This window comes from Bos javanicus, chromosome 7, assembly GCF_032452875.1.
Source record: "Bos javanicus breed banteng chromosome 7, ARS-OSU_banteng_1.0, whole genome shotgun sequence".
Classification (NCBI taxonomy): domain Eukaryota; kingdom Metazoa; phylum Chordata; class Mammalia; order Artiodactyla; family Bovidae; genus Bos; species Bos javanicus.
The window spans coordinates 4,947,600-4,962,688 of record NC_083874.1 but is presented as its reverse complement, the minus strand read 5'-3'; the positions used below and the strand labels follow the sequence as shown (position 1 = coordinate 4,962,688).

Below are 15,089 nucleotides of genomic sequence, written 5' to 3'. Positions count from 1 at the left end.
TGGGACCCTTGTGCTGTGGACACAAACAACTCAAATAATTTAGGGGTGTGAAGCTGTTAGGAAGGAACCTGTTGACTATAAAATAGTCACAACCTGTAAATAGAGAATTGTTCTATTTGGTAGGAATATTAAGGACACCAAGCCCGGGAGCCAGCTTCTCAGTAGCGCTGAGAAAACGGCTCCAAGGAGGCAGTGTTGCAGCCACGCATTCCTGGAAACAAACTCACTCAGAAGGACAGTGCAGACAGTGGAGTGCAGTTTATTACACCGGCGGGCCCAAAGCAGAGTTTCCTCTTAGCCAAGGACCCCAACCAGCATTTGTGAAAATCTTTTGTACCCCATGTGTTCGTGTCTAAACCCACCACTCCAAATTCCTTGAGACTTACATAAACCAAGGAAAATACAGTCCCAGTCACCCCATCATTCACGTGCTGTGTGCTCCAACAGTCAAACAGTTAGCCAGTAATCAATAAACCCAAGGTTACACTTCGATAGATACAGAAAAATGTATGGCCTGTCTGGAGGAAGGGGTGATCAGTGCGTGTTTTCTCTTAGGCGGTGAGTAATCTAGATACGATCTTCAAGGTTCCCCTGTCTGGAGGGGGTCTTCTCCTTCTGTTGTTTTCATAGGCACTAAACACAGAGTTCAGAGTCCATTGGAAAGGTGCTGAGCATGATCAGCATGAACAGGCCTAAGATGGAGTCCAGGCCCTACGAATTCCTTCTTCAGTGGGAGGGGGAGTCAGGCTATATCCAAGTTTGCAACAAAAGGAGCAAGTAGTCAGAACATCAAAGATTACTGTGAGGTAAGAAAAATCAGGTGTCAAGTTAAGGAATTTAGCACCCTATGTAAAAGATGTAAGCCTCTGGGCTCACTGAAATGCTTTCTTTCCTATGCACCTCAGCCATCTGTGGGCCAAATCCTGTTTCCTTGTTCACTGTAAGGGGTGGCAGGTGTTCAGTTCAGTTCAGTCGCTCAATCGTGTCCGAATCTTTGCGACCCCATGAATCGCAGCACGCCAGGCCTCCCTGTCCATCACCAACTCCCGGAGTTCACTCAGACTCACGTCCATTGAGTCCGTGTTGCCATCCAGCCATCTCATCCTCTGTCATCCCCTTCTCCTCCTGCCCCCAATCCCTCCCAGTATCAGAGTCTTTTCCAATGAGTCAACTCTTCACATGAGGTGGCCAAAGTACTGGAGTTTCAGCTTTAGCATCAGTCCCTCCAAAGAAATCCCAGGGCTGATCTCCTTCAGAATGGACTGGTTGGATCTCCTTGCAGTCCAAGGGACTCTCAAGAGTCTTCTCCAACACCACAGTTCAAAAGCATCAATTCTTTGGCGCTCAGCCTTCTTCACAGTCCAACTCTCACATCCATACATGACCACAGGAAAAACCATAGCCTTGACTAGACAAGCCTTTGTTGGCAAAGTAATGTCTCTGCTTTTGAATATGCTATCTAGGTTGGTCATAACTTTCCTTCCAAGGAGTAAGCGTCTTTTCATTTCATGGCTGCAGTCACCATCTGCAGTGATTTTGGAGCCCCGAAAAATAAAGTCTGGCACTGTTTCCAGTGTTTCCCCATCTATTTCCCATGAAGTGATGGGACCGGATGCCATGATCTTTGTTTTCTGAATGTTGAGCTTTAAGCCAACTTTTTCACTCTCCACTTTCACTTTCACCAAGAGGCTTTTTAGTTACTCTTCACTTTCTGCCATAAGGGTGGTGTCATCTGTGTATCTGAGGTTATTGAGATTTCTCCCGGCAATCTTGATTCCAGCTTGCGCTTCTTCCAGCCCAGCGTTTCTCATGATGTACTCTGCATAGAAGTTAAATAAGCAGGGTGACAATATACAGCCTTGACGAACTCCCTTTCCTATTTGGAACCAGTCTGTTGTTCCATGTCCAGTTCTAACTCTTGTTTCCTGACCTGCATACAGATTTCTCAAGAGGCAGCTCAGGTGGTCTGGTATTCCCATCTTTTTCAGAATTTCCCACAGTTTATTGTGATCCACACAGTCAAAGGCTTTGGCATAGTCAATAAAGCAGAAATAGATGTTTTTCTGGAACTCTCTTGCTTCTTCCATGATCCAGTGGATGTTGGCAATTTGATCTCTGGTTCCTCTGCCTTTTCTAAAACTGGCTTGAACATCAGGAAGTTCACAGTTCACATATTGCTGAAGCCTGGCTTGCAGAATTTTGAGCATTACTTTACTAGCGTGTGAGATGAGTGCAATTGTGCGGTCGTTTGAGCATTCTTTGGCATTGCCTTTCTTTGGGATTGGAATGAAAACTGACCTTTTCCAGTCCTGTGGCCACTGCTGAGTTTTCCAAATTTGCTGGCATATTGAGGGCAGCACTTTCACAACATCATCTTTCAGGATTTGAAATAGCTCAACTGGAATTCCATCACCTCCACAGCTGTGTTCGTAGTGATGCTTTCTAAGGCCCACTTGACTTCACATTCCAGGATGTCTGGCTCTAGGTCAGTGATCACATCATCGTGATTATCTGGGTCGTGAAGATCTTTTTTGTACAGTTCTTCTGTGTATTCTTGCCATCTCTTCTTAATATCTTCTGCTTCTGTTAGGTCCATACCATTTCTGTCCTTTATCGAGCCCATCTTTGCATGAAATGCTCCCTTGGTATCTCTAATTTTCTTGAAGAGATCTCTAGTCTTTCCCATTCTGTTGTTTTCCTCTATTTCTTTGCATTGATCACTGAGGAAGGCTTTCTTATCTCTTCTTGCTATTCTTTGGAACTCTGCATTCAGATGCTTGTATCTTTCCTTTGCTCCTTTGCTTTTCGCTTCTCTTCTTTTCACAGCTATTTGTAAGGCCTGCCCAGACAGCCATTTTGCTTTTTTGCATTTCTTTTCCATGGGGATGGTCTTGATCCCTGTCTCCTGTACAATGTCACGAACCTCCATCCATAGTTCATCAGGCACTCTATCTATCAGATCTAGGCCCTTAAATCTATTTCTCACTTCCACTGTATAATCATAAGGGATTTGATTTAGGTCATACCTGAATGGTCTAGTGGTTTTCCCTACTTTCTTCAATTTAAGTCGAATTTGGCAATAAGGAGTTCATGGTCTGAGCCACAGTCAGCTCCTGGTCTTGATTTTGCTGACTGTATAGAGCTTCTCCATCTTTGGCTGCGAAGAATATAATCAGTCTGATTTCAGTGTTGACCATCTGGTGATGTCCATGTGTAGAGTCTTCTCTTGTGTTGTTGGAAGAGGGTGTTTGCTATGACCAGTGCATTTTCTTTCTCTATTAGTATTTGCCCTGCTTCATTCCATATTCCAAGGCCAAATTTGCCTGTTACTCCAGGTTTTTCTTGACTTCCTACTTTTGCATTCCAGTCCCCTATAATGAAAAGCACATCTTTTTTGGGTGTTAGTTCTAAAAGGTCTTATAGATCTTCATAGAACCGTTCAACTTCAGCTTTCTAAGCGTTACTGGTTGGGGCATAGACTTGGATTACTGTGATATTGAATGGTTTGCCTTGGAAACGAACACAGATCATTCTCTCGTTTTTGAGATTGCATCCAAGTACTGCATTTCAAACTCTTTTGTTGACCATGATGGCTACTCCATTTCTTTGGAGGGATTCCTGCCCGCAGTACTAGATATAATGGTCATCTGAGTTAAATTCACCCATTCCAGTCCATTTTAGTTCACTGATTCCTAGAATGTTGACATTCACTCTTGCCATCTCTTGTTTGACCACTTCCAATTTGCCTTGATTCATGGACCTGACATTCCATGTTCCTATGCAATATTGCTCTTTACAGCATTGGACTTTGCTTCTATCACCAGTCACATCCACAGCTGGGTATTCTTTTTGCTTTGGCTCCATCCCTTCATTCTTTCTGGAGTTATTTCTCCACTGATCTCCAGTAGCATATTGGGCACCTACTGACCTGGGGAGTTCCTCTTTCAGTATCTTATCATTTTGCCTTTTCATACTGTTCATGGGGTTCTCAAGGCAAGAATACTGAAGTGGTTTGCCATTCCCTTCTCCAGTGGACCACATTCTGTCAGATCTCTGCACCATGACCCACCTGTCTTGGGTGGCCCCACGGGCATGGCTTAGTTTCATTGAGTTAGACAAGGCTGTGGTCCTAGTGTGATTAGATTGACTAGTTTTCTGTGAGTATGGTTTCAGTGTGTCTGCCCTCTGATGCCCTCTTGCAACACCTACCGTCTTACTTGGGTTTCTCTTACCTTGGGCGTGGGGTATCTCTTCATGGCTGCTCCAGCAAAGAGCAGCCACTGCTCCTTACCTTGGACGAGGGGCAGGTGTGGCGAATGGCTACTTCTTGCATCCTCCCCCAACCCCACACAACCCAGCTCCTCAGCAATCACCATGAGGGAAAGCTGCTGGATTTCAGGGATCTTTTCCCCTTTGGGGAGCCCTCATTTACAGTTAGAAGCCAGAATTTGCTAACGGCTGTGACATTTCTTGCCCACTGGATTCAGAAGGAAATATTTCATTTCAGGAAATATTTAAATAAACCCAAGAGGGGGTGGGATGGCTGAACCCCACAGAGAGAGAAAAAGAGTTTACTGGGGGCCTGCTGTGGGAACGGCATCCCAGATGGATGGCAGGGCACATGCAAAGGCCCTGAGGTGAGAACAAGCTGGTCACGTTTAGGGAACAAGGTGAAAGCGTTAGTTGCTCAGTTTTGTTAGACTCTGCCACACCCCTGGACTGTAGCCCACCAGGCTCCTCTGTCCATGAAATTCTCCAGGCAAGAATACTGGAGTGGGTTGCCATTTCCTACTCCAGGGGATCTTTCTGACCCAAGCATCAAACCCAGGTGTCCCGCACTGCAGGAAGAATTGTTTATTGTCTGAGTCACCAGGGAAGACCATAGAGATCATGGAGGTGCTAAAGCTGTTGAGGGAGGGAAAGGAGGGTAGGGAGGAAAGGGAGGTTGACTGTATAGGTGGGGCTTCAGAGAGGAGGATAGCAGCTTTGGTTTTGTTGAGAAGGTGCAGGGAAGCCATGAGAGGGTTATAGCAAAGGAGCACAGGCTCTGGGCTCCCGCTGTGGAGGATGGGGGCTCCTTAGGGTAGTGCCAGGTCCAGGGCCCCTTGGGAACTTACCACTGCTTGGCAAAAGTGGGCACTGACCCTGAGCCACAGTCCTGGAAGGGGAAGTGGGGCCACCGTCCCCAGTCACCTCCTGGGGCTGGGCCAAGGCCTGGTGTGAATCACTGCTGGCTGGGTCCCGGCTGACACACACTTTGGCCTCAGCTCAGCAAAGTCCTGCCAAAGCCACACAGCCTGGCCCACAGGCCTCTGGCTGGCCTCCCTGGGGAGCCTGCAGGGTGTGGGGACATGGAAGCAAGAGGCCTTCGGGGATGCTCAGCCTTCCTCTCCAAAGACCCTGTCTTTTCCACACTGTGGGTGAGGTTCTGGGCAAAACCAGGGACATGGCAGTTGGACTAAACTTCGGTCTTTTGTTTCAGCAGTCACCAGGATAGCTCCTATCCAGGCCCTAAGACAGCCAAACACAAATCCAGGGTGACCACGGCAATAATAGTAGAAGCACAGAGCACCGATGGAGCCCCATAAGGGCACCTGCAGCAGAGGCTGAAAGGTGGAGATGAGCTGTGTGGCTGAGGGAAGAAGTGTATCAGGCCATGCAGCTGTGCAAAGGCCCTGAGGCCAGAAGGAAAGGCAACAGTTTGGGTGGGGAGGTGGAGCCTGGAAAGAGACACTTGCCCAGGGCCAAGTGCAGTCAAAGCCTTTTTTCCAGAAAAGTATCAAGGAGGGGTCAGATCTGTGGTTTCCAAAAAGTCCTTCAGGGCACAGGCTAGTGAAAAGACTGGGCTTCCACCGAGCCCCGAGGCTCCTTCGAGGGAGGTCAAAGGCCCCCGTGCTGCCGTTTAGCAGGAAGGTGTAAGACACTCTTGATCCTTTTTTTGGCTGTGCAGGGTCTTCGTTGCAGCATGCAAACTTTTAGTTCTCACATGTGGGATCTAGCTCCCTGCCCTCTGAGCATGGAGTCTTTATCCACTGGACTACCAGATAAGTCCCAAGATATATCTGATCATTGTCCTTGGTTTTTAGCACACAGCTTCTAAAACTTTGGTGAACTCTGGAGTGATGTGTCTTTTGTATGCTAATAACAAAAGCAGTGGCCCAAGGCACTCAAATAGCTTCAGAATGGGGGCTGTTCTCCAAAAAGACCAAGGTATGACCGTGCTGTGTGAAGTCATTTAGTGCTCTACACTTTGCAACCTCATGGAAGAACCCACTGGCTCCTCTGTCCACGGGATTCTTCAGGCAAGAATACTGGAATGGGTTGCCATTTCCTACTCCAGGGAAGGCGTGATTAGGTGGTTGTAAGTTTCAGCCCCCACTTCCCAGACCTCGGGGGAGGGGAGATGGCTGGATTTTGAGTTAATCCCCAAATACCAGTGATTTCATCCCATTGCTGAACACATGGGATGCTCAGAAGATGAGGTACCTGGAGAGGGCAGGGAAGCTGCCCATCTGCTGTGAAATTCTTGACCCCCTGGGAATTGTTAGGCTAGAAGGAAGGGGATACGTAAGTGAGTATGAATTGGCTTTCCCGGAGATGGCCTGGGACATGGGATATTTAACCCATCTGTGTTTTCATCCACACCTGATCAAGCCCACCAAGGGAGAACGGACTTTAAGGGAGAAACAGTCTTGGACCACGTGGTGTTCTGGTTCAGCTGTGCTGACCGGCAGGCGAAGGCACGCCGATCCCCCTTCTCCCTCTGGGATCTGGCAGGTAAGGCTCTTCTCACCCCATTTAGGAAGGAGGCAGAATGGCAATTTAAGTGTCATTGAGTGGAAATATCAGAAGTACATAGGGTACTGAGAACTTCATAGACAGAACGGAAAGGAAAAGTAGAAGAAGGTCCGAGAAGGTAAGCAAGATGGGAGGAAGTGAATCTAAGGCAAATGTATTGGAGGGCATGATTTAAAATTTTAAGAAGGGATTAGGAGGAGACTATGGGGTGAAGAGGACCTAACAGAAGCAGAAGATATTAAGAAGAGATGGCAAGAATACACAGAAGAACTGTACAAAAAAAGATCTTCACGACCCAGATAATCACGATGGTGTGATCACTGACCTAGAGCCAGACATCCTGGAATGTGAAGTCAAGTGGGCCTTAGAAAGCATCACTACGAACACAGCTGTGGAGGTGATGGAATTCCAGTTGAGCTATTTCAAATCCTGAAAGATGATGCTGTGAAAGTGCTGCACTCAATATGTCAGCAAATTTGGAAAACTCAGCAGTGGCCACAGGACTGGAAAAGGTCAGTTTTCATTCCAATCCCAAAGAAAGGCAATGCCAAAGAATGCTCAAACGACCGCACAATTGCACTCATCTCACACGCTAGTAAAGTAATGCTCAAAATTCTGCAAGCCAGGCTTCAGCAATATGTGAACTGTGAACTTCCTGATGTTCAAGCCAGTTTTAGAAAAGGCAGAGGAACCAGAGATCAAATTGCCAACATCCACTGGATCATGGAAGAAGCAGGAGAGTTCCAGAAAAACATCTATTTCTGCTTTATTGACTATGCCAAAGCCTTTGACTGTGTGGATTACAATAAACTGTGGGAAATTCTGAAAAAGATGGGAATACCAGACCACCTGATCTGCCTCTTGAGAAACCTGTATGCAGGTCAGGAAGCAAGAGTTAGAACTGGACATGGAACAACAGACTGGTTCCAAATAGGAAAAGGAGTTCGTCAAGGCTGTATATTGTCACCCTGCTTATTTAACTTCTATGCAGAGTACATCATGAGAAACGCTGGACTGGAAGACACACAAGCTGGAATCAAGATTGCCGGGAGAAATCTCAATAACCTCAGATACACAGATGACACCACCCTTATGGCAGAAAGTGAAGAGGAACTAAAAAGCCTCTTGGTGAAAGTGAAAGTGGAGAGTGAAAAAGTGGCTTAAAGCTCAACATTCAGAAAACGAAGATCATGGCATCCGGTCCCATCACTTCATGGGAAATAGATGGGGAAACACTGGAAACAGTGCCAGACTATTTTTCGGGGCTCCAAAATCACTGCAGATGGTGACTGCAGCCATGAAATGAAAAGACGCTTACTCCTTGGAAGGAAAGTTATGACCAACCTAGATAGCATATTCAAAAGCAGAGACATTACTTTGCCAACAAAGGCTCGTCTAGTCAAGGCTATGGTTTTTCCTGTGGTCATGTATGGATGTGAGAGTTGGACTGTGAAGCAGGCTGAGCACTGAAGAATTGATGCTTTTGAACTGTGGTGTTGGAGAAGACTCTTGAGAGTCCCTTGGACTGCAAGGAGATCCAACCAGTCCATTCTGAAGGAGATCAGCCCTGGGATTTCTTTGGAGGGACTGATGCTAAAGCTGAAACTCCAGTACTTTGGCCACCTCATGTGAAGAGTTGACTCATTGGAAAAGACTCTGATACTGGGAGGGATTGGGGGCAGGAGGAGAAGGGGACGACAAAGGATAAGATGGCTGGATGGCATCACTGACTCGATGGATGTGAGTCTGAGTCAACTCTGGGAGTTGGTGATGGACAGGGAGGCCTGGCGTGCTGCGATTCATGGGGTCACAAAGAGTCGGACACGACTGAGCAACTGAACTGAACTGAACTGAACTGATGGGATGAAGATGAAGCCTAACCTCCTCCACATACTCTGAGGTCAAATGGCCCCCTACGGGAGTAGGATGGCCACCAGAGAACACCATGAACTTACAAATAGTGGAAGCAGTCTATTCAGTAGTCACAGGACAGCCAGGACACCTGGATCAATATCCATATATTGACTCATGGCTAGGGTTAGCTCAAGACCGTCCTACTTGGACAAGGTTCTGTATCCAGAAGGGAAAGGGAAAAATATTAATGGCACAAAAATTGACTGATGATTAAAAAGGAAATTCTGCAGGATTTGGACAGGTCGACTGGACCCCTCCTCCACAGTGGATAATGACGCTCTTGCCTCAGTGCTCCACCAAGACCGGAGGCCGCCTTAATGCCCAATCCAGGGCCAAGTGAAGTCCTGCAGCAGCCACTGCTTCTCTGCCAGCTCTTCCCGAGGTCGTAGAGCTGCCACCTCGGCAGGCTCCGATCCCGGTGACAGAAGCCTCTGGCCAACACTTCCAGGATCCAGCTCCAGCCGAACCGCCCAAGCTATACCCGTCTCTCCTGGTGAGTACTGACAAGAAGGGGAGGGAGACGTTGGAGTTAAGCAGAGACTGTGCTCTGCCAGAGAGCCGGAAGGAACGAAAGAGAAGAGACAAGAGATTTGCAATGCTAGCTGCTGCTCTGGGAAAGTCAATCTCGGGCCCTCCGGAAAACCTCCTCTGCCCCAGGGACAGGACAGTCCTTCAACTGGTCCCCACGAGGCCCCGGGCCCCGTTACAGCCAAACCAGTGTGCCCGGTGCCGAGCTTTGGGCCACTGGAAGAATGAGTGCCTAAGGCAAGGAAGGAAGAGGAAGCGCCCGCAGTTGTGGGGCTTGCTGACTTGGAAAGTAAATAGGGCTGCCGGGGCTCAGAGATATCAGGTCCCCGAGAGCCCATGGTAACCTTAAAAGCGGGGACCTAAAACATTGACTTCATGGTGGATACAGGAACAGAACTGTCGGTAGTAACAAAACCTTGGCACCACTGTCCAAAAAGACTACCGCTGTAACTGGGGTATCGGGAGAAGAGATGATTAAATCATTTTGCCAGCCCAGAAAATGTCAGATGGGGGGCACCAAGTGATTCATGAATTCCTCTACATTCCTGAGTGCCCAGTACCCCTGTTGGGAAGAGACTTGCTCTCCAAACCAGGAGCACAAGTGACTTTCTCCCCTGAGGAGATCCCACCTTCTGGATGGACACTATGACTCATTTGCGCTCTCTCTCAAGACCCCCCCAAGATGAGTGGAGGTTGCATGAGCCTCCGAAGGCAGAACCAGGTGGGCCAGAAGAGCATGAGGGAGAGCTAACTCAATTATTCCCTGAGGTCTGGGCGGAAGACAACCCTCACTTCCCAAAGGCTGGCTAAATGTCAAGCCCCAGATATAACAGAACTCAAACCAGGCTCCATTCTGGTTAGAAAGCGCCAGTACCTGCTACCGATAGAGGCTTGGGCTGGCATACTGCCCCACATCAATAGATTGAAACAAGCGGGCATTCTCGTAGAGTGCCAGTTGGCTTGGAATACGCCGATCTTGCCAGTCAAAAAGGAAGGAGGACAGGACTATAGGCCTGTACAGGATCTCAGACGAGTCAACCAGGCTACTTTGACTTTACACCCCACTGTTCCAAACCCGTATACCTTACTTAGCCTCCTCCCACCGAGGACTAAAGTTTACACTTGCCTAGATCTCAAGGATGCCTTCTGCGTATGCCTCACCCCTGCGTCACAGCCCATCTTTGCCTTTGTATGGGAAGATCCAGTTGGGGGCGCCAAGCAACAGCACATCTGGACTCCCCCGCAAGGGTTTAAGAACTCCCCAGCCATCTTTGGGGAAGCCGTGGCTTCTGACCTGAACTCATTCCATCAGAAAGAGTATGGATGTTGGCTCCTACAATTCGGGGACGACCTGCTGCTGGCTGCAGAGACCAACGAAAAATGCTGGAAAGGGACAAAAGCTCTGCTCCAGCTGCTGATGGAAGCAGGTTCCCGGGTGTCGAAGAAGAAGGCCCAGATCTGCAAGGAGGAGGTAAGGTATCTGGGGTTTGTTTTAAAGAAGGACACAAGGTTCCACACCCTAGTTGGGTCCTATATACTGATGGCACTAGCCTGACAAAACAAGGACAACGGCTGTCAGGTTAGCCAAAGCGGAAGGGGCCACCAAGACTGAAAAGGGATGGTGGGAATTGCCAAGTGGCAAATTATTGGTACCCGAACAGCTGGCACAGAATCTGGTAAGCCAAACACACCAAGCGACCCACCTAGGCCATGCTGCCTGCTCGCAGGTTAATGCTGCCTCTCGGGCATTCAGACAAAAACCTCCGGGGATTCAGCGGAAAGGCACGCTGCCCTTTGAACACCTGGGAGTGGACTTCACTGAAATGAAACCTCACCGACACTACCGTTACCTGCTGGTCACGGTATGTACGTTCTCGGGATGGGTAGAAGCTTTTCCTACCTGGACTGAAGGAGCATCAGAAGTAGCCCGGTGCCTGCTTAGGGAAATAGTTCCCAGATTTGGACTTCCTACCAGCTTGGTTCAGACAATGACCCGGCTTTTGTAGCTGATTTAGTACAACAAGTAAGCAAAACTTTAAACATCAAATGGAAACTGCACACTGCATGAAGGCCCAGAGTTCTGAGAGGGTGGAATGAGCCAACCGGACATTAAAGAGACTCTCCAAGTGGATCAAAGAGACTGCTCCCGGGTGGACTTGCTTCCGACAGCTCTGCTCAGACTCAGGATGACCCCACAGTCCGAAGGCTATTCTCCATACGAAATTGTGAATGGGAGGCCCCCTCCCATAATAAAACAGATATCAACAAGTTTGCCTCAGGTAAGGGGGGATAGGATTTCACAGCAGATGGAACTGGGGAAGGTAATAAATCGGGTAACTAAGTTTGTACAAGAAAGGGTGCCGTTCCCCCTTGGGGAACAGATTCATGAGTTTACGCCTGGTGACCAAGTATGGGTCAAAGACTGGAAACATGATTTGCCAGCCCCTTGGTGAAAGGGCCCTTAGGTTATTCTAACTACCCCTACTGCAGTTAAAGTTGCAGGTATTGTCCCTTGGATCCATCATACAAGGGTGAAGAGAACATACCACGCAGACCCAAAAAACGCTGAATGGACTGCACAGAGGGACCCCGCTGACCCTCGAGAGACTAAGACCATCCTTGAGAAGAAGGAAAATAAGATCCTGGATGAGCCCTTTCAGGATGAAGCCGCACAATCAACTCCTGCTGCTTGGCCTCATCAACGTGATTTTGAATTTAACTTCCGTTTCAACTCAGGACAATGTTTTCATCTCATGGGCACATTCCTACGCAGGCTTCCACAGCACTTCCAGCTGCTGGGTATGTAGGGCTATGCCTCTGTCAGTGATGGATGGACTTCCTTGGTGGGCGTCACCACTCTGCTCTTCTCTGGGATGACAAAAAAAGACTTTCCTCTCTCTTGTCAATCATAACCTCTCCTTGCTCTCTTGGTATAAGACCTACAGTCAATAGACTTGGGTCATGGGGTTACATTTGATATACATGCCAGTGTAACAAAACCCTAACCTACTTGTTGTAAATCTACCCCGGTAGCCCCGGTAAATTTACCTTATTTACATGCTAGGTGGACAAGATCCGTGTTTCAATGATATGGGTATATTGCTGCCTTATTCATATCCTCTACAGGGACAACAGATATCATGATTAAAGTAGAGGCCTTGACTAATTTCACAAAACAGGCCCTCCTAGATAAAACAAAAGCCATCCAAGCCTTAAATGAAGAGCAAATCCAAATGAGAAAAGCGGTAATTCATAATAGAATGGCTTTGGACATACTCACAGCCGCTCAAGGAGGGACCCGTGCTATAATTAAGGTTGAATGTTGTGTATACATTCCTGACTTATCTGGCAATGTATCGACTGCTTTAGATGACATGAAAAACCAGGTAAAAGCAATGTCTAATGAAAACATTCCTTTCTGGACTTCGGTCCTATCTTGTGTGAAGGGTGATTGGTGGAAAACTATATTTACCGTTGTTATAGTTGCCTTGATAGTTCTGCTTTGTGGACCCTGAATTTTACAATGTATTTTGAACTTTGTAAACCGAAGGTTGATGTCATTCTCCCAAATATGCGGTCGGAGAGCCAGGGTGCAATATATCCCTATGAATGATGCTCATAATATGAGTTAAGAGCATCAAGAGGGGGGAATGAAGAAGGAATTCATAGGGCCTGGACTCCATCTTAGGCCTGTTCATGCTGATCATGCTCAGCCACCTTTCCAATGGACTCTGAACTCTGTGTTTGGTGCCTATGAAAACAACAGAAGGAGAAGACCTCCTCCACACAGGGGAGCCTTGAAGATCGTATCGAGGTTACTCATCGCCTAAGAGAAAACATACACTAACCACCCCTTCCTCCAGACAGGCCATACATTTTTCTGTGTCTATCGGAGTGTAACCTCGGGTTTATTGATTACTGGCCAACTGTTTGACTGTTTGAGCACATGAGCACATAGCACGTGAATGATGGGGTGACTGGGACTGTATTTTCCTTGGTTTATGTAAGTCTCAAGGAATTTGGAGTGGTGGGTTCAGACACGTACACATGGGGTATAAAAGATTTTCACAAATGCTGGTCAGGGTGCTTGGCTAAGAGAGACTCTGCCTTGGGCCCGCCGGTGTAATAAACTGCACTCCACTATCTGCATTGTCCTTCTGAGTGAGTTTGTTTCCAGGAACGCATGGGTACAACAAGGGGATGACAGACGAGTCTGGAAGGAGACATGGTGTACTGGCCTGACTTCATCCTCATTTCACAGGTGGGGAACTGAGGCCCACAGTGGTAGAGTGTCTGGCCCACAGTGACTGAGAAGTAAGAAGGCTCTTCAACCATCTCCAGGGGAGAGTAGCATGGAAGCATATTCACTACCGCATGTAAAGTAGACAGCCCACGGAAATTTGCTGCATGACTCAGGGAACTCAGACTGGGGCTCTAACAACCTAGAGGGGTGGGAAGGGGTGGGAGGTGGGAGGAAGGTTCAAGAGGAGGGGACATATGTACACCTAAGGCTGATTGATGTTGATGTTTGGGAGAAATGAAACCAACATTGTAAAGCAATTATCCTTCAATTAAAAATAAAGTAAAAAACAAAACAAAACCTCCAAGGCGTCAAGGACTAAGAGTCCAGCCTGCTCAAACTGTCTCCTACCATTGAGAAGGAATCCAGATGACAGAGGTTTCAGCTGAAATGAAGATGACTCAGGGGCCACAGTGGACCCCAAGCCAAGCGAGACCTCTGAGGAGTTGTACTTCTAAAGCAAACTAAGGCAAACTGGAAAGAGGAGGTTGTGGAGGACATAAGCTCCGCTGAGTGCCTGGCACAGACAGGGCACTCATGAGCTGCTGGAGAGTCGACCAGAAGGTAAAGTGGGGCTGAGTCTATGCACTGTGCCAGGACTTTGCTTTGCCCAGAGACTCCTAGACCAGGAGGCTGGCGTGAGTCAAGTCAGTTGGTTTAATCTGGGTCTGGCACAGGTTGGGAAATGTGGCTTGTCTGAGCCTCAGTTTCCTGAGCTATGTGGTCCTTCTGAGTAAAGCTTTTGTCTGCTATGAGAGTCTCATTTGTGGTGGCCTCCACTCTGATATTCCAGGTTTGGGGCTGGGACACTGGTCAGAGATTTGATGGGGTGGAAAGGATGGGGGCCATGGATGCGAGAAATTCAACTCTTCTCCACCCCCGGAGTTGTCTTACAGGGAAACAGAAAGAAATTAAGTCAGGGGCCAAGAACCTCCCGCTGGGAGCCATGGATGTTCAGTGAGCAGGAAGTAAGCCCTTCTCCCGCCCGCATCCCCATGGTCCCTTTGGGGGCTGGCTAAGAGAAATTGAGATTGGGAACGGAACCTCAAGTTGGGTAGGCGGCATTCACCAGCCTGTGGCTGTTCATGTAACGCTGGGGTGGCAGACCTGGCACCCTCAGGACTGGGGTGAGGTGGTGGGATGGAGGGGCTGGTGCTCCCGCTGTTCTTACTTCCAGGAGGAGCAACAGCTCCGGGCGAGGAGCGGGGTGGGGGGCGGTGGCAGACTAGTGTGGCCTGAGGGAGGTGTCCAGACACCAGGTTGCGACTAGGCCACGTCCCCCTCCAGCTTCCTGGAAGCCGGACCTTACCTGTTCTTACCTGTAAAGGTGGCCGTGGGAACAGAGGAACTCGTATCAGAAGCTTTCAGCAGGAGCAGCAGAGCCAACAATAGAAGCGGCGGCGGCGGCGGCGGCAGCGGGGGCTGGGAGCTCGCCATTCTTGCGAGAGGAGAGGGGGAAAGACGGGCTCCGCACAGGTGTGTGGCCAGGTGCCCGCTCTTTACACCTGCGCGCCCCCTGCTGTCGGCGCGCGGCACTGCTCAGGGCCGA

At 48.5% G+C, this 15,089-nt stretch overlaps 1 protein-coding gene across 2 annotated transcripts in view; it reads right to left on the bottom strand.

Moving 5' to 3' along the window:
- CIST1 (colon, intestine and stomach enriched 1) overlaps positions 1-15,020 on the bottom strand; it is a 48,590-nt gene extending 33,570 nt beyond the window's left edge. Inside the window, exon 1 of one of the 2 annotated variants that reach the window (XM_061421595.1) lies at positions 14,860-15,020. In XM_061421595.1, coding sequence (XP_061277579.1) covers positions 14,860-14,977 — 118 coding nt within the window. In that variant the 5' untranslated portion in view covers positions 14,978-15,020. The remainder of the gene's footprint in view (positions 1-14,859) is intronic. The other variant, XM_061421596.1, reaches the window with a different exon arrangement.
- Between the last annotated feature and the right edge of the window lie 69 nt (positions 15,021-15,089).